General features: G+C 43.3%; 1 protein-coding gene across 1 annotated transcript in view; it reads left to right on the top strand.

Annotated features, from left to right (window-relative positions):
* Positions 1 to 449: 449 nt before the first annotated feature.
* The window catches only part of lamb2 (laminin, beta 2 (laminin S)), a 47440-nt gene continuing 25496 nt past the window's right edge, over positions 450 to 22393 (top strand). Inside the window, exons 1-7 of the mRNA XM_030056385.1 lie at positions 450 to 531; positions 1075 to 1142; positions 17116 to 17285; positions 17477 to 17612; positions 20910 to 20983; positions 21208 to 21396; positions 21621 to 21684. Coding sequence (XP_029912245.1) covers positions 1112 to 1142; positions 17116 to 17285; positions 17477 to 17612; positions 20910 to 20983; positions 21208 to 21396; positions 21621 to 21684 — 664 coding nt within the window. The 5' untranslated portion in view covers positions 450 to 531; positions 1075 to 1111. The remainder of the gene's footprint in view (positions 532 to 1074; positions 1143 to 17115; positions 17286 to 17476; positions 17613 to 20909; positions 20984 to 21207; positions 21397 to 21620; positions 21685 to 22393) is intronic.

The following is a 22393-nucleotide window of genomic DNA, read 5'->3' as shown; positions in this document are numbered from 1 at the left end:
CTATATTTCAAATAGGGACTGAGGATTTAAAGACTATTTACAGTGTAGGCTATCATGAAGTTTTTTCTACTCTCTATCGACTGTCAATCTCAACAGTGATTTTACACACTTGCCATTTTTTACAACTGATGACACACATCACAATAGAGACTTTGCTGTGCATGTACTAGGTGATGATTTTATAAGCTTTATATTTATTTTCTTATTTCTTAATTCCCAGTGATCCCAAATAATGAGTTTAGAGTTGTCATCTATATAGTGCACGGAGCAGCTGGGAGGTCCCCAGCCGGTCTGTCCCATCCTCCCTCCCGCCCCGCTCCGCACCGGGACTCCAGCCCAGGCTTTCCATCCACAGCAGAGGAGCTGGAGCAGCGCAGGACGGAGGAGCTGTGGTCTCCACACAGTAATAATACCGCCGCTCAGCTCCGCTGCGCTCCGGCAACTCCAGCAAGTGGACCAGGAGGGAGACCCGCATGATTTCACACTGAGATAAAACACAAGACCAAACATCTTCAAAAACGACCAAAAACGGTGAGTGCATCTTCTTGTATGATTAGTTCCCAAACTTTTTTTTCATGGCATGGAGTTAGACTACTCTACCACAGACCCCCATTTGATAAGGTTTTGCCTATGATAGGATTATTGCGACATGACTTGATGCAGAATCACCTGTTTGTGCTGGTCACGTTATAGTGGAGAGAGTGAAGCGCAGCCACCAAAACAGTCATCATTACATTCTTTCATGTGGATAACAAACAATAAAATAATAAAGTATTCCTCATTTTGCTAGGGACCCCCTGGATCCCTCTGTGGGACCCCTGGGTGTCCCGACCCAAAAGCCCACTGGTTTTATAACCCGCTGAACTGCACTAAGTGTGAAATGAGTTATTCCAAACCCGCATCAGTCAGACTTCATCTCCCAGAGTGCGCTCCTCTGCTCTGCCTAAAGAAGTCTTTGCGCTTTTGAATAAAACCCACGGTGTGTCAGTTTTCGCTGAGTGATGCGGGTCCGTCCCGGGTGTTGTGCAAATCACTGCATTGTTCACTGTAACAGAATTACATTACATGCCACAGGTTGAGTGGAGCCCCGCGGACCGATGTGCGCACAGCCATGCAAGCGTCACTGGTAATGCTCGTCTGTGGTAAGTAGATTGTGCGCCGAGCGCTTTGAAGTCAATTCATGTTTTCTGCTCCATAACAAATCCTCAGAAGTGATTCACTTAACTGCTAATGAAATGTAAGAGCTGACTTCAGGTCGCTGGGCTGGATCTGATGAGTTCCTGGACCATAAAAAGCCTGTACATTCATCATAATGAGCATTTAAATTCAGAGTTGAGTGTGAAAAATATTAGTTTTCTTGAAGTGGAGTGATAACCTCGTTGGTTTCCAATGCCAGTCAGCTTGTTGCATGGATTCTGCTAAAGCAAGTGACACGTTCTTGTTTGTTGTGGTTTCAAGATACTGACACAAGTAAAATCCCTAAACTTAATGTATGTGCATTGGGACTAAGAGCCATTATCTCACCCCACTGGCAGAAATTCAGTGACTTGTACAGATGAACATTTTTGCAGTGTAATGCTGAGCTTCCAGCCAAGGTGATTCAAGACAGAATGAAAGACTCTATTCAAGAGGAGTTTTATCCCACACATGCCACTACCTTATTGAATTCTTAACTTCAGTCGCCGCCAGTTGTTCCTCCAAGAAAAGTGCTTTCATATCACGTTCTCACCAGGGAGGCAAAAGGCAAATTTGCACACGTGTGGACAACAAAAGCCTCAGGTGTCAAGGAGATTAGATGACTGAAATCAGGGACAGTCTGTCTTATTTTGGCGTCTCTTGTTGTTCACCACCAGTCACCAGTAGTGTTAGCCTTGTGATTACTCACAGCCTTTACTTTTTGGAGAATAGTGCTGCAGCCCATAACACAGGAGAGAATATTGGAAAAATGATTTAGTAAAGGCAGTAGTCTGGACTTGATGGATGTGAGGTTGATGGGAGGGTTGGCCTCTGCATCTCCTTCTACACAGATAAGATAGCTGCTGTTTCTTTTTTAGAGCCCCTGTCCCCTCCGGCTTAAGTCTCTGGGGTCGTCTCTCTCTCTCTCTCTCTCTCTCTCTCTCTGTCTGTCTGTCTCTCTCTCTCTCTCTCTCTCTCTCTGTGGGTGGTGTCGCTCTGTTTATGGTCCTCCTAAAACAGCCCAGCTGAATCCGCAAATAGAGACACCCACTCTGCCCCTACCTACAGCACTGCTGAAGACCCTTCCTGGTGTGTGTTGTGCATTTGTGTGTGTCCGGTGCTGCATGCATGTGTGTTGTGTGTGTGTGTGTGTGTGGGTGTGGGTGGATGGGAGAGAATGACCCACAAACAGCCATAATGGAAGGCAGAGAAGTAAACAGACCCATTCAGTCCAAAAATGATTCTTTGTGCCCTAAAGATTACAATAAGACAAAGCAGACATAGCAGACGTATTAGTTTTATCTTCATTACAGCTGCTTTATTTAATACTTCCTGTCATCTTTTTTCCTATCCGGGCCATTCACAGTCTCAGAATTTTCTTTCATTGTGCTTCATCAAAATCACCAGGCTTTGTCAACTTTGTTTCCTTGTTTTTGGTCCAGTTAGCACTGCAGGTCTTTTTTTTTTCTGGCTTCCTGCAGATGCGCTGTACACTCCCAGCAGAGAGGATCTTTGCCGCCCTCAAAGCCACACTCAATGCTATCTACTGAACTAATGATTTATCAGGGTAATGGCCCTCAATAAAACGGGGCCCTGATGCATTACTCCCCTCAAGCTGGAAGACAATGGGCTCATTCCTCCAGTTAAAGTCTATTAGCGCCTGCCGTTAACACCCAGGGTGTCCTCTCGCTCTCAGACATTGTCATTCTTCACAACTGCAGCTCTTAATAATGGGTAATAAGGACTGGTGGAGGTCGATGGGACACACACAGTACCCTTGGCAGATTGTTAAGCATTTTTCTGCTCTCCTCATTCGCCCCCACATTTTAACTTTTTCCTAAAGTTGCCTCACGATAGTCATGGATTTTTAGTGTGTCATAAATTAGGGCTGCTTGGCCATTTTTGACTAATACATTGATCTTAGACATTAACGTTTCATCTCTCATCTGCATTTTATCCGCATGGCTTTTCTTCTAATTCTGAGAGACTTGGTGTAGGAGCAATGACCTTCACTTATCAGATCACCAGTGGTACGCGCAGCCAAATAAGGAAGTCAAGCATCAAAGTGTAACAGTTAAATATGTAAGAAAATAAACTTATGACTGTAGAACGGACAGATAAAACAGAAAAGTGGCAGGAAAGGAAACAAGAGCTAATACAGGAGAATGGATCTTTTTTTTAACTTTAGCTAAGAGTGGATTAGAGCAAGACAAAGGGGGGAGGGGTGTGCCAGGGTGGAAAGCGGGGCAAATGTGTGTGTATGTGTGTGTGTGTGTGTGTGTGTGCACGTGTGTCTATAAACTTACCAAGCTCTGTCATTATAGAGATAGGGAGCTGTCTATTCAGACCCCTGACGCCTCTGAGGACAACCTGCAAGGTCAAGGGTCGTTTCCATACCCCCAGGTCAGAGACAGGGTAATTGGTGTGTGTGTGTGTGTGTGTGTGTGTGTGTGTGTGTGTGTGTGTGCATGAGTGAGTGAGGGAGAGTAAAAGAACTTTGGCTGATCACAAGGACAAAGAAACACTGGTGCCCCTCTCTTCTCTGTCTCTTTCTTTTCACTTTCCATTTCTATTCTTCCTCCCCAGAGGTTGGGGGTGGAAGGACCGTTAAGACCTACACATGCATGCTGCTCTCGGTTTGTGTGTGTGTGCATGTGCATGTGTGTGTGTGTGTTTGTGTGTGTATGTGCGCGCGCATTGTCCTCATTTACATTTTGGTACTAGAAGAACGTACCATAGGAAAGCTGTGATTGAGGTTGGTAAGTAGAGAGTGGGCAGGGGGAAGAAAGAAAGAAAGTAGGAAAGAAAGAGCGGAAAAAAAGAAAGAGGAAAAACTTGAGGAGTTTTTTTTTTGTTCCCAAATCTCTGCTGAAAAGCTGTGTTGTGGCACTGGCATGATAGATTTCACATGAAAGGGGATCGGGGCTTGCCTGATAGAGCGGAGTAAATCCTCTGGAAGTCACCTTTCCTGCAAGCTTCTGTGGGTAGGACTTAGGGTTTGGAGCGTTGACATTTTCTTCAGATGTGTGTGTGCGTGTACGATAGTGTGTGTGTATGTGTGTGTGTGTGTGCAGGTGAGGACTGGTTTTAGGCAGTGGGAGTGAGAGAGCATGTTCCCGAGCCTTTGTGAGCGTCAGCCTCCGGAAATGTGCGGATATCAGAACAATGGGTCAGTAAAGCCTACCAACCACCAACACTGGAGAGGCTGAGAGAGGGAGAGAGAGAGAGAGAGAGAGAGAGAGAGAGAGAGAGAGAGAGAGAGAGAGATGGTGAAAAAGATGCGGGGGAGAAAGGAACATTTAGGCTTGGACGAAGTTGGGACAGAAAAAAAAGAAGAGGAAGAAAGATTAAGGGCACAGGGGTGAAGGGGGGGAGGAAAAAGAGAGAGGGGGAACAGGTTTGTTTATATGAAAGAATAGTGAGTTAGGTTTCCCGTCCTGTAGGCAGGGGCTTTTCTGGATGAAAGGAGGGGGAGGAGGAAAAGGAGGAGTGGAAAGACAACTGAGAGAGGGAGGAGGAACAGGAAATGGAGATAGTCTCATTAAAAACAATGGGGTGGCTGGTACAGTGCTGAACCTGGCTGCAGCTGATGTGCCACCTCACTGTGTCGCTTATAATCTGGTTGCAAATTGGGAATGGACTCGTGAACAAACATAGCATGTAAAGATTTTTTTTCTGTCTTGTCACTATAAGCTGAGAAGATTGGTAGCAGTTTCATCAGAGTGCATTGGTGCTTTATAGATGATACAAATCTAACTCACTAAGATAAGATAAGATAAGATATTCCTTTATTAGTCCCACAGTGGGGAAATTTCAAGCATTACAGCAGCAAAGTGGATAGCAAGATATGAAGCATCATTTACATTATAAACAGTATAAACAGATAATAAATAGAAAAAAAGCAATATAAACACTATAAACAAGGAATATAGAAAAAAAATAGAAATATGAACAATTTAAACAACAGAAGAAAATAACCTAAACCTGAGAACTATGCTTGAAAGTGATGTAATATGTTACTTATAGTGCACTAAAATGGGACTGTGGCATGCAGCAATACTCACAACACAGATGCAAAGCTGCACCCAGTCCACCCAGCCTTTTTCCACAATGCAGCCCCTTTGATAACTTTATATTTTTGGGAAATTGTATAAGAACAGCTCTTTTCCTCCTTGTTGTGCCTGTTATGGAATGAGAACAAACTGCACTCTGTGTAAGACAAACCTGACCAGTCCTAGTATGTGAATGATATCACATGCGGTCTACTTACATGGCAGTAAATCAGATCAAGTGACTTTTATAAATGGCCGCTGTTTATCATCAATTATGCCCATTTTGGAAGCAAATTGAGCTCGGGCTGCATGAGCCCACAGGGCACTTACAGGCGGTAGAAACTCTCCACATGTCAAAACAATAGGAGGGAATTGCCTTAACTTGTATTACCCTTCAAATATAAGGAGTTTCAGAGGAGATTCATGAGTCAAGGTGCTGTGTTTAGACTTCAGGGGTTTGGGATCTATGTTTTATGCTGTTCAGACAGGAGAAAGGGTTCTGCGTCATGTCCACCATGTCCACCTCCTGCTCTCTCATTTTCTGACTGCGTCTTTTATTGCTACAAGCCAACAGACACCTCTAATAACAGACTGTGTTGTGTGGCTTGTTAAAAAGCACTCTCAGACACCCCGCAAACCTTCAATTATCTAATAGAGGACAAGGAGCACTGATAGTACAATGCTGCATGGCGGAGAGGGAGGTAAGAGAGAAAAGACGGAAGGAAGGAAGGAATGGAAGAGGAAAGCGGGGATTAAAGTCATTTGCGGTCTTTACATTTGATGTAAAGATGATGATGACATTCTTTTTTCATAGATGCTTACTGTAAATATTTTCAAATTCGCTGTTTGGAGCCACAATGTTTAGTTGTGACGTCATCTTATTTCCCTGTAATTACATACACACATACACACAGGTCTAATAAAACCTCTTCACCTGTAAACACAGACCAGCTGTCTTATATGTTGCACCTGTGTTGGAATAAAGTTAGCGTGACAATTCTCACTGGGAAAAGCTTTTATGTTGATTTTCAGTGTGCAGTGTAAGTGAAGTAGCAGCACATTTTTTGCAGTCTCTGGTCTTTTTGTATAACATGGAAAGAGAGGCCACAACCTGAATATACATCCTTGGTTTTAGCAGTGAACCTAGCAGACCTCCACTAGATCTTTAAGCATGGCAAGTGAGCTCTACTGGACAGATGGATGGAGTTTGGGTGTAAAACAGCCACCTCATCTGGAAATAAAATACCTCCTCATCCTGTTCCTCTTCTTCCTTCTCCTAATCCCCCTCTCCCTCTGCTTCAGCTCCATCTCTCATCTGAGTCTCTGTAGACGACTGGAGAGAAAAGCCAGGAAATATATGATGCATAGAGCTGGCCAGATTTACATCATACCTGTGTGTGTGTGTATGTACGTGTCTTTCTTTCTCGTGTCAGGGAAGGTGTAGGGTTATCTAGTCATGTGTCATGGTTCAAATGTAGGGGAGGAAAAATGATTTCCTGTCTTTTCATGCTCGCACACACACACACACACACACACACACACACACACACACACACACACACACACACACACACACACACACACACACACACACACACACACACACACACACACACACACACAATATTCTACAGTGTGTTGTAAATTACCCAAAGTATCTGACCTTTGCTGTGGACCCCTTAGTTGTTGCCCTCGAGCTGCTCTCACTTTGCTGTGCACAGGAAGGCAATTTCAGCATTTAACAGGCAGACGTGGTATCATTAAATCATTAGACTCACTGATTGCAGGTAACACACACACATGCATGCACACAGACCAACCTGGTCGCCAGAATAAAACGTCGCCATTTATATGTTTCTGCAAATAACAATTAGGCCTATGATGAAATAAGAAAAGTTCATGGTTAAGATTAGGAAAAAGGTTTGTCATTATGGTTAAGGTTAGGAAAACGTCATGGTTAATGTTACAAACACTGAGTTAACATTTGCTAATATTATAAAAAACAATCAGAGCTCTTGCTTGACACAGGACTTGAACCTCTGCAGAGGCAAAGTCCTGTTGACTTGAATACCATGTATACCACCTTACACAGCATTTTTCATTCGCTTTATACCGCATCGCAAAACATGATAACGTGACATTTCAACATATCCTTGCAGAAACATAAAATGCCTACATTTTTCTGGTCAATAGGCTTCACAGAGGAGTACATGTAGACACACATGCACACACAAAAATCACTTACACACAGTCACTAGACCGATTGGTATTAGTCACTTAGCCATTGCACGCATGATGCATTAGCCAAAAGACAAAATACAGATTGTGCAACTCACACACAAACACACACATACACACACACACACAGTCATCAGACAGATTATCATTAGACTGAATAAGTAGCAGGAGAAGGCACGCACAGAAATAACACACACACATGCAAAAAAAATCAGTGCCCCAACTAATGACGAGTCCCAAATGTACTGCAGTTTGTCTAAGTTTTCCTTGTAAGTGGAAGCAGATTTTCTTAGCGAGAGATGCTGATTAGCACCTCACAGGGAACACATGTCTCCGGTAGACGCCTGGGAGCCTCGAGCGTCCCCTGAGAAGCTGGCGAGCACCAGGCCAAACGCACTGCGCGTAAATCAACCGCTCGCTCATTGTGGCCGTCCAGCTGACGGACTGACAGGCCGACTGACCGACGGGCGGCACCCAACATCTGCTGGACACATGTGACCCTCATCTGGTGGATTTGCTGAGCTTCGGGCAGCGTGGCGCAGACCTTGTGGCCATTAGCTGGCTTGAGAGGAGAACTTCACAGATATAATCATCGTAATGAACTGTATGTTTTTGCTGCATGTGGCTGCACCATCGCTTCATTATGAGGAGGAGTTGCATGGAAAATCTTGTACTTGGGACTTAGGGATATTACTTTGGGCAGGGCTAAGGCTTAGTGTTTCAGACTTACACTGTGATCTGTGATCTTCTGTCGATCTGTGTTGGCTTTAGCCCTGTGTGGATGGATTCGACGCGTGAAATAATCCAAAATATGAATGCAAATGAGTGGGAACTGAGGCTGGAAGGACGAGGAAGATGCCTCGCATGCCTCACCAAGTGTGGTTCCGGTGTGACTTTCCATCCGATCCCACTCTCTCGTCTCCACCTGTTGCTGATGAGGGCCGCTGGTGTTTCCCCCTCTCCTCTCTAACATGGAATGTGTCAGACTTCTCCACGTCAGAGCGGGAATGCAGCTGCCTCCTTGTGCCATGCCTTGTTAATGTAGCTGCCTGTGTAACGGGCAGTGTCTGGCTTCACTCACCGAGACCCAGAGTTTGTCAGAGAGCCAGGAAATCAGCCGGTGGAAAAACTGTCAGAATCAAAAGAGGAATAATTAGAGATGACATCAGACTAGGAATCAGTCAGTCAATCTATCTGTCTGTCTAGCTCGGTAAGAAACAGTGATTGTGAGAGTACTAGAAAATGATATCCTCATGTGCTGTAAGTTTTACAGTGCACAGGTGTAAAGGAGTGAAGTGTCTGACAACTGCCTCATTTGCATTTTGATGACAGTGATGCCATGGCAACAGCACTGTGGGGGAAAAACACTTATCCGCTCATAATGTTGGTTCTTGGGACTGGAAAATTAAATTCAGTGCTTGTCAAGTAGGTAAAAAAAGAAAAAAAAAAAGAAAGATTTTCACCTTCAGATTCAACCAGTTCTGGACCATCACGTTCTTTAATCTACGCTGTTTCAATATAGACTTTTCTTTTGAAAGTTGGGGATTCATGCTTCTCATAAAGCCTGTACAAGCATACGCACATATTTTGTGATTTATAGCAAACCATAATTGAGGTACAAAAAAAAAACAACTCTAGATACAAAAAGCATTTTACAAATAATTAACCTCTAAAACGAACCTCAGTGGTTTCCCAAGGTATCAGTGCCATGGATTATCGTTTTCACTCATGCCTTTAATCATATTCTGAAATGATAAATGAGATTTAGGTCAAAGATCATTTTCATTATGTGGTGGCTGGGAATGAAAGAAGAGGAAGGTGAACAAAGGGGCAGGGAAGGGAGTGACGGAGGGAGAGGGAGCTGGATATGAGAAAGGGAGAGAGAGGGTAGGGGAGAGCAGAGGCTAATAAAGAGTGAAGGAAGGAGGTGAACAGCTGGATGTTTGGCCATGGGAGCAGATGATCCATCAAGCAAGCACTGAGCAAAGAGAGGACAGAGAGAGGGAGAGAGAGAGAGAATGTAAACTAATTAGCTTGGAGGAGTTAAAAATAAAGGGCTGTTGACTTTTCTCTGCCCGGGCTTTTAAAGTAGCTGTCTGATGTCTAGTGCTAAACATATCCATGCCGCCCTCTAGTCCCACACTCACTCAGGTCAGGTATGCAGTGCCATTCGCCTGTCTTAAAGCGAAGCTATTCTAGTCTGCTCCCTGCTGTAAGCAAGCTGCTGTTGGATCTCGCCATGCTGTCATCATAATATTCTTGGCATTGCATTTTGTTTACGGAAAAACTGTTAAAGTAGTCTCTGTATTCTTCTTTGTCACCCTCTTAGCCATTAATGTCTGAGTAGATGAGTAGTGTGTTTGTGTGTGTGTGTGTGTGTGTGTGTCTTGCTTGCCCATGTGTGTTTGTTTGTCTTAGTAATTGCCCTCATTGTTTACCTCCATAGATGCGTGACAGCAAACGGCGTCTGGCCTCCATCCCCTCCTGTCAGTCCTGGTGGAATGTGTCGTGTTGATGTCACAAACACACACACACACACACACACACACACACACACACACACACACATACACATCACACAGAACTCACTCAACTGGGAAATGCCAGATAAAGTTAGTTACTCTGTGGGTATTGACTGACAGATCTCCAAGTCCAATGCATACTTCTGATTTTTGGGGCATGAAAATTGAATGAAAATAGAAGCAATCAGTGCAAAATTTCAGCTATAACCAGCTGGGTATCAGCACTCAAATCTTATATTGGTTGTGCAAAATATGTTTTCATATATAGGTGTCCAATATGGGACATTATTTGACATATATGGAAATCCCTACAGAATACTACCAGTTTGGTGACCATTGTTTCCCTGCTTGTCTGATCATGAAATGTATTTTTGGTTCACATCACATGCATTGAACTCTATTTTAGAGGAGATGAGAGAAGATTGTTAATTCTGTCACATGCTGGTGACTGAGGCAGCCAGACAGTGGGCTGCCGTAGCCTTTGAAAAGAGTTAAGTGCGTACTGTATTTGCTCTTTATTGAGACTAGTTGAAAGCAGAGAGGGAATCAAAGGCAGGGATGAAAGCCAGGAATAAAAAGCCCAGCTCACCTGGGGGAGGGGGGGCGGAGAGGCTGGCGGAGCCTCTGAAATCTCTATCGCTGCCATTTACAATTACAGCGCGGCTTCATGTGCAGTGGCCTGCTGGCTTCGAGTCAGATTTCACTGTCCCCTGACAAGACCATAATGATATCATGTGTCTTGTGCTGTTAGCTTAGAATAGGTTAACAGCAGCCAGCCTGTCACCTGCCCCGGCTGCCCAAACAGCACGCTTCCTACTGTGGCTTTGCAAGGAAAAGCACTCCTCACGGTATACAGGTATTGTGAGGAATGCAAAACCGAGAGCAGCTCAATAATACCAGTATGTTGTGCGTGGGTGCGAAAAGCCAAGAAAGCTGAATAATATCGCTCTATGGTGCAGGACTACAATACTGGTGTTTCAGGCTAATGGCTGGTTGAACAGCAGTGCTTTGTGAGCTGAGAGACCCCCCCCTCACACACCCAACCACCTCTTTCTCTATCCTCAGCTGTCAGCCTGCATTCCTGCCTGCGTCTCCATTTATGGCTAAGAAAGAGAAGGAGAACAAGGCAGAGGCTGCGGGTCGATCGTCCACACTCGGTTCTGTCCTTAAAGCTGCAATATGCTACTTTTTTCCCTGCTAGAGGAGGTGCATCGTCAGCCCCACCCTCCTCTACCTCAGTTGGATAGCTTCAGACCCGCTCATCATACTCCGTTAGTGGAGTGTGGCGCTATATAGACTCTGACACACCTCGGCTCTTGTCAGGCTGTATTGGGCCATCGGTGGCTGAAGTTTTCCTGTAGCTTGCACAGTGTGTCCCGTACCACCAGCCCTTGTTGGCTTTCCCCTGCAGCATCCCAGCTGATATTGACATGGCATTGGACAGTTCTCTGATTGGCTGTTGAGCAAATTAGGGTATGAGAAAAAACAAACAAACAAGAAAATCAAGTTGTGTTCAGCTATGAACCGGAGAGAGACAGTTGTGGCAAACCAATCTTCCATGTTCAAAAGACCTTCAGGCTGACAGCACAAATGCCTGCTGCAGCCTCTCATCAGACATACCGTATTTCTGATTTGTATAATTTAGATTACGAGTGGTGTGAAAATGAAGGGCTAGTTTGTTTCTCTGTCTTTCTGCAATCCTAAAGTTTCCGATTTACTGTTTTGAGACTACCTGCATGTTGACCATCAGCTGTAGTCTGTGCGGTGCGTTCACGGACAAATTTTAGCAGGAGACAGCAGATCTATCAGTGCTTGTTTTTTTTTTTTTTTTTTTGGTTGACTTGATTTGTTTGACAGCTGCCCATATTAACCACGTATATGCCCATGGTACTATACTGTGCTTTGGATACACGTACACACCAAATGGCAGATGTCATCGTCCGCTGTTATCTCTTCCTCATTCCTTCTGTCCCTCCTCATCCCTCTGCTTCCTTCCCTGGTTTCCATCGAGCAGCAGTCTGATCGCTGTCAGCTATTCCACCCGCGAGTGCTCTGATGTCACCCTGTCAAACCTATTTGTCTGATACTAACAAGAGATCCATCATGATGTGCAGCTTCTCCTCTTCTGCAACTTAGCCGCCTTTGCATTCATGCCTGGGATAAATCCTGTTCAGGCGGTTTATTTTATTACTTATCACAGCTAACCATATGATGGTGCTCACATTTTTTGAAACCTTGCTGCTCTAGAGGAGAGTGTTAGCTAAATCCCCGAAGTCTGTCCATCCACTGTAAAGCCGCTTCTCCTTCAGGGTCACAGTAATCCCTGGGGTGTCAGTGTAATGTAAGTAGCTGGCTTCAGATGCTGCAGATGACAATAGAAGTGACATGGAAGATGAACAGAAAACAACAAAAAAATAGTGTCTCACGATTCAAAACTTCGCTCTCAGTGCACAGGAAGGATGTAATTGACTGTAAACTCATTTAAACTCACTTTACTTTTGCACTTTGAGAATGGTTTGCTCACCTGTAAGCTCATAAAAACGCTTGTCATTTAAATCCACTGTATACATGGTAATAACAAATATTTAATGTCAGTTATATTAGGATGTTTTTTTTAGGATGTTTTATTTTTTTAGGGCGCCAAGCTAAATTTATGTGAAAATACATATAATTATATCACTGTGCACAGGTTATAAGTAGTATGCAGTTTGATATATGGGCTGAATAGCGTTGCTGTGAGCAGACTGTGGTGATGTCAGCTCCGTTTGTAAAGCCTGTGCAGCTTCAGCGAAAGATCTGCACAGACAAACACACACAGACTCACAACACACAGATAAAAGATGCCGAGAAACCCGGTGATTATATGATACATCAGACGTGAATCCCTCCTCCTTTTTCACCCCTCACACACACACACACACACACACACACACACATACACACCTTTGAATGCGTGCCAGCAGTGTCCAAAAGATATCAAGTTGCGGCTGGATGGGTTTTCTCACTGTCTCTGACAAAGGCTCTGTACAGTGTTACAGCACTTCTTTCTCCCTCTGTCTCACCCACACTTTCTTTCTCTCTGTCTCGCCCGTCTTTGGTTGTCAAACCTCTTCCCTCGCACCCTCTCACCCCATCCATCTGTCCCGCTCTGTTTGTGTTTTTTTTTTTTTTTTTCACGCTCACTCTGTCTGTCTCTCTCTCTTTCTCTCTCGTAGAGACAGATAAAGGATAAGGAAACAGCCTCAGACTAGTTTTATCACCGCTCATTATGTCAGCCACTCCATGCTGATAATGGCGAAGGCATGACAGTCCACACAGTCACTCTGTAGTTCAACTAAAGCCTGTCGGTCTACTTAGTCAGCATATATTTAATGCATGCAAATACTGGAAAATTGCTATGTATGGTTATGAGTGTATATTTTTCTTGGTTTGTATGTTAGCATGTCAGGTAAAAGCCACAAAAGTCAGTGTAAATCCAAAGTTTTTAAAGTAGGTACTCCAGAATGAGACACTGTGTAAGTAAGACAGCTTCAGAGTTGTTGTAAGGTGTATTTTTTCACTCTGGCTAATTACTCTAATAGACTTCAAGTCTGTGTGCTAAGCTAACACAAAATACTACAATAAGTTCATATACATTTCGTTTACCTGGGCATGGTTCTTTAAAAATGTGACGTTTTATTGGTTGAAATAATTGTTCGCGCCTGTTGGTTCTGCATGTCAACACCATTGAAGATCCACTGTTTTCCAGGATATAGAAGTAAAGCGATTTTTATAGAAAATTACCAATGAATGAATGAATGATATCTTTGGCATTTGGTGAATATTCTAACATGGATAATTAGTTAACACGTTGAAAAAGGCATTGCTCATTTGACAGTAACTTCAGGTTTAGCTAGCCACTATGTTGCATACCTATGTGCACATGCTGGTATGTGCTTTGGCATGCACACACACACATATATCTATATATATTTAAGTGAGTGAGTATGTGTATGTATTTTGTGTTTGGGGAGGCTCGCCTGCTGTAGTTGCTTGCCTGCCTGCTTGTTGCCTAGATGCCTACTCGCTAACTTGGCTGGCACCGCTGTGAGACTTGTCCAGATGCCAGGAAAACACAGGTTTCCTCCATAGTGTGTGTCAGGTTTGTGTCTGTGTAGGCGTGTGTGTGTGTGTGTTGTGTCCCTGTGAAAACTTCCTCTGCACTGTTCCCAGAAAGCTCACAATCTTACAGCTGGCCTGATATGCTGTCAGCCCTTAGGCTCCCACAATGCACTGTCTCTCTGTCATAGTCATTACGTATTGACACACAGAAGACATCCAGGTATTGGCAGAGAACAGCGACCCGTCTCTTTTCATGCTTGTCAGCATTAGAAAGTTATGAAGCTGTACAGTCTGTTGACAGCTGAGACACCCAATTATGGAGAAGACATCATGGCAGGCTGACAAAAATACAGACTAGATACTAATATTTGGTTCAGAGATCTAAAAATGGACAGTTTGGATGGGAATCTACAAGTGGGTCTTTTTTGCCTCACCCCTTCTGTACCGTCTCATTTTTCTATGCAACAAATGACCATGCGTTGCAGCAATGGGTAGAATTGGCTGACTCAACACGTCATGTTGCTTGCCATACATTTGAGAAAGAAGTTAGTGCAGTCTTTTACTACCATGTCAAATTCCTATTTCACAGCAACTGTGGTTTATGTTTTTTTTTTTTTTTTTTTTTTATTCCGAGGGTTTGAATTGCCCCAGGATCTCCGTGCTGGAGGGCTAATCTAGAATTAGTGCTGCACTCAGAGCAATTTGTGAGACGTGCAGAATGTCTTTGTCAGGGATCATAGGCCAAGGGTCTGCATGCTGATGGCTTCTGAAAGCACAAGTTGTAATTTAGGTCTTCAAAGATGCATTTCTATTCCAAAGTTACATGGGGGAACATTTTGAGACAGCCAAGACAGGCATTTCAGTCTGTTCAGCAGGAAGGGGGATTAACAAAAGTCATAAAAGTTGGTAAAATTGTCCATATACAGAAATGGCCTTATATGGAAGGTCACCAGTGTGATTCCCTGGATGAGCTTTGGAAATCTGGGCGGGGAGAGTGAATGAGAAATGCTGTCCTCCTCCTTATCTGCTAACTGCTCCAGTGGAGCTCGGTGGCCGACACAAGGAGACCATAGTTTTACTGGGCAGCTCCCAGTGGTCAACGTGTACAACCTAATGTGAATGCAATGCAAGGTGATCCTTTAATATCATATCTTTTTTTCTTGGTGATATGACAGTAAACCCAGATGTCCTATTTTAAGCTTGATTTATTTGGGTCCATTTTGTAGGAGTATTTTTTATAGAGCTGGTGCTGGTACATGTTGCCCCATAGAATATATACAATATATGGATTAGAAGCACCTGTTGTAGACAGACTGACAGCAAGACCCCAGGGTCTGCACTCTCCTCATACCAGTGCTTTACTGTTCACACACACACACACATACACACACGTCCCACAGGCATGTAAGAGGAGGAGGAACCTACCTCAGGATGTCTAGTGGAATGTATGCCGGCTGCTGGTCGTCATGAAGGTTTATAAGGTTTATTCTCCAACTCCTACACATAGCACAGCTATTCAGTCACACTGTGGCTCAAGTATCATGAAGATAGGCTGGCCTTGACACACACACACACACACACACACACACACACACACACACACACACACACACAAACTGATCTGCTCTCTACTGTACACTTTTCCCTACCTCCTCATTGTCAGAACTGCTTTGTCTTTGGTTGGATGCACACCACAGCATTTTGACCTGATGTCCAGTTACTCTGTTGAAAACAAATATAAAAACTTAGCAGTGAAATTCCGCACTTTGGCTTTCTGTTAGATATTTATTGGATCACCTTGAACTGGAGGATTTGGTTTTGATGGTAACACGGTTGCTTAATTACTTACAGAATTCTTCTGTCCTAGCTGGCCTCTGAACCTGGGGTGTTAGCTTCCAGATTTAACTTGGAACTGGGGCCTCTTGTCAGTTCAGCCTTATGGCCCCCTGCAGACAGCCCAGCCTGTTAACCTGCAGGACAACCCGGAGATAATCCCCCTCCTGCTGGATGTTGTTTCAACACAAAACTGCTCTTCATCAAGCAGTAGCTGTCTGGTTGCAGGGGGTTGGTGGCTATAGCCCAATAACAAGCCCTGACCTGTATGAAGTTTCTATAGATGGGGCGTGGGGATCTTACTGACTTGGGCTTTAATGTGTCTTGCAACCCATTTGTCATTTTGAACCATGTTTAATCAGATTCTCAACAGTCTCATCTGTGGCAATGGTGTACAAATCTTTAGTGAATACATGGGATGGTTGCTGGAGTTGTGTAAAGTTGCAGTAGGTGGAGTTTCATAGCTGACATGAACTTACCCCTTGATGCTCAGATTTTAGTGTCAGTATTGGCGCTGGTACTAGGCTAGTATCAGCCAGTATTGTATCAGACAATTTTCTCAATCTCATATCAGATTAATATCTGATACCATAAACTCTGAGTAACATGTCAGAAGGAAAAGCAAATGGGTCTTTTCTGTATTTTGGCAAACACAGATTTCTCAAATGGTTGTAGAAAGGGCCTTTTTATTTATCAATTATTTTCTCCAGTGACACAAAACTAACAGTCTACATGGCTCTGTTAAATGAGGGTAATGGATCAGATCATTACTCTGTCAGTATCTGAGGTTTTGTATTGGTATCAGCAGGTATGAAAAAAGTGGCTTAGTTGCATCCCAAAGTACAGCAGACTTCAGCAGTACTGATTTGCATTCACTGGTTGGATCATATGAATTTCAGTAACACTTAAGGCACAGTCTGGTGTCAGATCAGCCCTCTTTTCTGGCTGTTTCAGTCATAAAGACCCAAAGATTTAACCCTTGACTGAAATGGTTTCCTTCGCTTAGACCAATTTCCTGCCTCTTTAGGAACTGATTAGTTCATCGTCTTGTCCCTCTTTGTGGGGCATGAAGAGGGCTAATGAGATTAAGATGTTTTTCCCAGTGCTAGCTAATGGACCTTTTCTATTTGGGTGCACTGCCAATTTGCTACTTCCTGTTCTCTGCAGTCAACTTCCTGCTTCTCTTCCTCTAGCCCTGGCTGCTGCTGTTGCCCAGGAACCTGACCATGCCCATGGCTGTGCCCATGGCAGCTGTTACCCAGCAACAGGCGACCTGCTGGTTGGACGAGAGAAGAACCTGAAGGCCTCGTCCACATGCGGTATGAGGAAGAAAGAGTCCTACTGCATCGTCAGTCATCTGCAGGTCAGTGTGGGGTGTGCGTAACTGTGTTTGGACAAAAACGGTCCTCTCCCTATCTTCAGTGTGTGAATGCTTGAGGATGAAAGTGTGCTCGTTTGGTTCCAACATCTATCTCTCCATGGTTGTTCTCTCATTGACCTCTTAATGCTTTCACCTCTGAACCTGACCCTTGACCCTTCCCTGTCCGGCTGCAGGATGAGAAGAAGTGTTTCTATTGTGACTCGAGACGGCCATACGACCCCGTCTACAACACCATCAATCACCGCATCGAGAATGTCATCACCACATTCAAGCCCCACCGCAAGAAGTCCTGGTGGCAGTCAGAGAATGGTGAGAAGCTGTTGTGGTCCTTGACATAGTTCTCCTTGCACATACAATTCATTTTTTATGTGTACAGTTCACTCACAGTGCTCAGTTTCATCACAATAAATTGTAAAATGATGCTAAAAACAATCCCACCTAGCTATGTTTTCATACCGTCAAGGTATGATTCAGTAGATTTGCAGTGCTAGGATCACACTTAATGCAATGGAAGTTTATTCATTTCATATGAAAGAATGTGTTATTGTTTCTTCATGGTGATGCTGCACGTGCTGCATTTTTTATGCATGCATAGACAACATATGCTTAAAACTAAAATAAATTACATTATGCCCCACTTTATGAGCTCGCCGTGAAGTTTTGGCATTGCATAAAGATTCATCGGCAAATTAGAAAATGCATAAAAAATCCATGTTTTAATAATACAAGTCATAGTCATGTGATTTCATGCATTCAACATCAGCAGCATCAGCTCTTCATCTTCCTTTTACATGTCTTCTAAAGTTTTGCACACGCAGCTATTCTTGCAGCAAAGTTCATAAACATTTCGTTTTCCTTTTTGGCTAAGTTTACGGATCTTGTTCAACATCGCCATCTAGTGTTCTTAAGTATACTGACGTGGTCTGGATCTGTAGGTGCTGCACACAACACAAACCACATAGATATTATACATTTCATTGAGGTGTAAATATAATATATATGTGGTAGCTTAATGTTAGTCTGAGGTATGAGTTTTTAGTGTAAAACATATGGAACATAAACTAAATATGTACTAAGCTTTCACTTCAGTGGCAGCACAAACTGTAGCAAGCTTTCAGCGAGCCTTACTGTGCCCGTTACAGAGTTTGGCTAAGAATAACTGCTCCAAACTGCTCAATAATAAATAAGAAACTGATCATATGTTCTAATTTCTGTCCTGTAACTCTGCCGCTGGCAACGTGACAAACCTAGTATGGCCTGTGCTTACAGCTCCCTGTGGTGTGACCACACACACACGCAACCCATAGGCTGAGGAATTACAAGTCTAATGTTAGTTAGCGCTATTAATATTTGAGGGAGAGAGAGAGAGCAACTGAGGGCTGGAGAGATAGAGAGGAGTGAAGGGAAGGGATGAGAGAGGAGAAGAGAGGAGAAGATATGGAATATTATATAATTAGAAGGCGGGAGGCAGAAAAGAGTTAGGAAATAAGAGAGTGTTTGATGGCGTGGAAAAGAGGCTGCTGGGAGAGGAGGACCTTAATGTGAAACCAACAACATCAAGCCACTGGTAGCTCTGGAGAACCTTCAAAGTAACAAAAAGTGCACACACACACATGCACTTACAAGCACACACACACACACACTGGCTACCATCTTCTGCCCAGCTACAGCTGTGGAAGGGCCTAATAACAGAGTAGGCACTACTCTGGCACCTCAACAGAGAGGGGGGGGGGGGTTTGGGGGTTTGCAGGGTAAATGGGAGAGTCAAGTAAAGAAATGAGTGAGAGCCTGTGCTAAAGAGAAGCAGAGGGAGACAAAGTGTTATTGATGTATTTCCAGCGATACGGCTCTCCATCACAATGACTGACTGTACAAGCTGTTCACTGAAGCCAGATGGAGACAAGGCTGTAATGGAGCGCTGTTGATGACAGCACCGCTCAGCACCGCCGGACCCAGAATAGAACAGAGAGAGGGAAAGAGACGAAGAAGAAGACGAAGAAGTGGGGGACAGGAAGTAGCGACTATTTTTACTCATGGTTGCCATTGCGTTTCCATGGCATCTCTATGGCGTTGCCTTGGTTTTCGTGGCGGCGTGAGCTGTGTTCGACGTGGAGCACAGTCGGCTGTTTGTCCTGCACGCATGTTGTGCACAGGACCGATTATTAATTGCAGGGTCATTTCCTGGGATTGCGCATGAACGTTGGTATTACACAGCCCAAGTGTGTGCTGGTTAAATTTAGTTCAGTGGAACAGGTGTGTGTGTGTGTGTGTGTGTGTGTGTGTGTGTGTGTGTGTGCCTGTGTGTGTGTGTGTCTTTTCCATTACATTTGAGTATGTCTCACTGGCTGCCCAGTTGCTCCATTAGCCAGGCTGATATTATTTGTAATGGAAAAGTCTCATTTGGATTCCTCTCTCTCCTCTCCCTCTCTGATTTGTCCCTCTCTCTTTTCACCTGCTCAAAGTGTGTCGCACCCCTTCCTCCTTTTTCTTTTCATTCATTTTTCATTCATTCATTTCATTCATTTCCTTCCTGCATCTCACTCATCCAGCGTGCTGTTGATTTGTGGATGATGGCGCCTGTGTGTGTTGGTGTGTACTTGCTCATGTGAAAGAGTATGTGCTTGTGTGTGTGTGTGTGTGTGTGTGTGTTGGAGTCTCCTGAAATTGTAGCTTGTCCAAATGTTTATAAGGCCTGCAGATGCATAATTGTATACAAAATAAGAAATGTAATTTAAAAAACTTCCAAAGTCGAAAAAGTTTAAATCTGCATTTGACTACAGTAATTTTCACCTGCACTTCTCCAACTCTGGTTTGCTAACATGCCTCAGGGAAGTGATATCAACACGATGTGCCACACACTCACACTCACACTCACACACACACACACACACGCACACACAACCTCTCTCTCTCTCTCTCTGGTTTTTAGATGTAATAAAGGTGATTTCCCAGTGACTGTGCATGTGTGCAAACCCGTGTGTTTATGCGAAATATCATAAAGTCGGCATCAAAACACTTCAAACCCTTTTTTCTGCTCTTTTCTGTGTCTGTGTCAGAGACACACAGAGCTTTTTGCTTTGAGCGATGTTTTAGTGTGTCATCAGATCATCAGTTTGAAAGTTAATTTTGGGATGTGGAGCGAGAAGTTGTAAAGTGTAAAATTCGTGTTGTGCAGCTTTTATATATTAACCTGCCAGAACGGGAAAATCCTCCTGGCTTTGAACGAATGAACACAACACACACACACACACACACACACACACACAGAGAGAGAGAGAACAAGGCAGTAGGTGAATTGTGGTCCTCGGAGTAAAGTGGCCCTTCAGAGAGGCTGGTGCTCTCCGACTCAGGAAGTGTGTGGGCTTTCCCAACATGCTCTTCACTTCTCTCCTGCCAAGGCTGAATGCCTTTTCCTGTCAGGATGCCATTCCTCGAGCCAAAAAGCATGGCTGCTACTTCACTTAGTGCTATGATGAATCTCTATCTGTCACCATTTGATGGCATAGATGGAATTAGAGTGCACCAGTTTATGAATTATTGAATGACAATAATTAACAGATGGTGCTGGCCTCATGCAAGCCTCTCTTTCTCTTTCTCTCACTGTAGGGAAGTCGGATGTCGATGTCCAGTTGGATCTGGAGGCAGAGTTTCATTTCACTCACCTTATCATGACATTCAAGGTCAGATTAAAAAAATAAAAATAAATACTATTTCATTTACTGCTACTGCTACTACTCTACATGTTGTAGATCTTTGGTCAATGTTATTCTGCTTTAGAAAGTGGACTTTGCCAGCACATGTTACAAAATGTTGGTTCTTTTAACTTCCATGCTGAAGAACGTCAGTTTAATCGTTTTTGATTCACTTCTCTGGTCTCCACATCTCCTTCATGCGTGTCCTCCAGACCTTCCGTCCGGCCGCCTTGCTGATTGAACGGTCAGCTGACTTCGGACGTACCTGGCAGGTCTACCGCTACTTCGCCTACGACTGCGCCACTGCCTTCCCCGGTGTCTCCCAGGGCCCTTTGCGGAAAGTTGACGACGTCATCTGTGAGTCACGCTACTCTGACATCGAGCCGTCCACCGAGGGAGAGGTGAGAGAGCGGCTGAACCGAAAAACGTTGAATCACATTCAGACGTACAGTAGCATCTTAAACTACAATTTTCATTACTAATAAAACTCCACATGAAATATTATATGTTCATTTTTGCTTGATATGCTTGATGATCACCATATCCATTGTGTTGTTTTGAAATCCATGATTATTGATGTGAAAATGAATTTCTAACTAAAATGTGTGTGAACCGCCTTGCTCAGGTGATCTACAGAGTGTTGGACCCAGCCATCAGGATCGAAGACCCCTACAGCCCCAACATCCAGAGTAGGTCACACCTCTGTTGTTAGCAGTGGGAGTGTAACCGTTTATGGCAACACTTTTTAATAACAAATAATAGTAAGTCATTTATAAGACATTAGTTAATGATTAAAACAAAAATACACCTTTGTAAGTGACTAGTTAGACCGATTAACTTATCACATATCACAAAACTGTTCATCCATAAATGATTAATTAACTGTGAAGTATTTATAAACAAATCATTAGTAAAGGATAATGTAATGATTTGTTATATATTATGAATGACTTAGTAATAATTAGTATGTCATTCATCATGACATATTAATTATTAGTACATTAGTGAATGCCATAATAATCATTAACTAACAGTTAATTAACCATTACGGCATTAACTAACCCTAACTAATGTTAATTGTTGTACTCATATTGTAAAGTGTTACCACATTCACTAATGATTTCTACATGAATCTGTCATAATTAACCTCATTTATAGATGACTTACAACAAATTTGTGATGTTGATATTATGTTAACCACCAATTTACAAAGGTTTATTTATGTTTTTTCATGATTTTTTCATGATTTTCATGATTTGTTCATCACTACACAAATGACCTAGTAATGACTGTTACTAAATCATTTATAATATATCAACAAATCATGAAGTTATCATTTACTAATGATTTGTTCATGAACGTTTCATAGTGAACTAAACATTTATGGATGACTTACAA

This window comes from Myripristis murdjan, chromosome 7, assembly GCF_902150065.1.
Source record: "Myripristis murdjan chromosome 7, fMyrMur1.1, whole genome shotgun sequence".
NCBI classification, from domain to species: domain Eukaryota; kingdom Metazoa; phylum Chordata; class Actinopteri; order Holocentriformes; family Holocentridae; genus Myripristis; species Myripristis murdjan.
The sequence above is the reverse complement of the archived record's forward strand: the minus strand, read 5'-3'. Positions and strand labels throughout refer to the sequence as shown.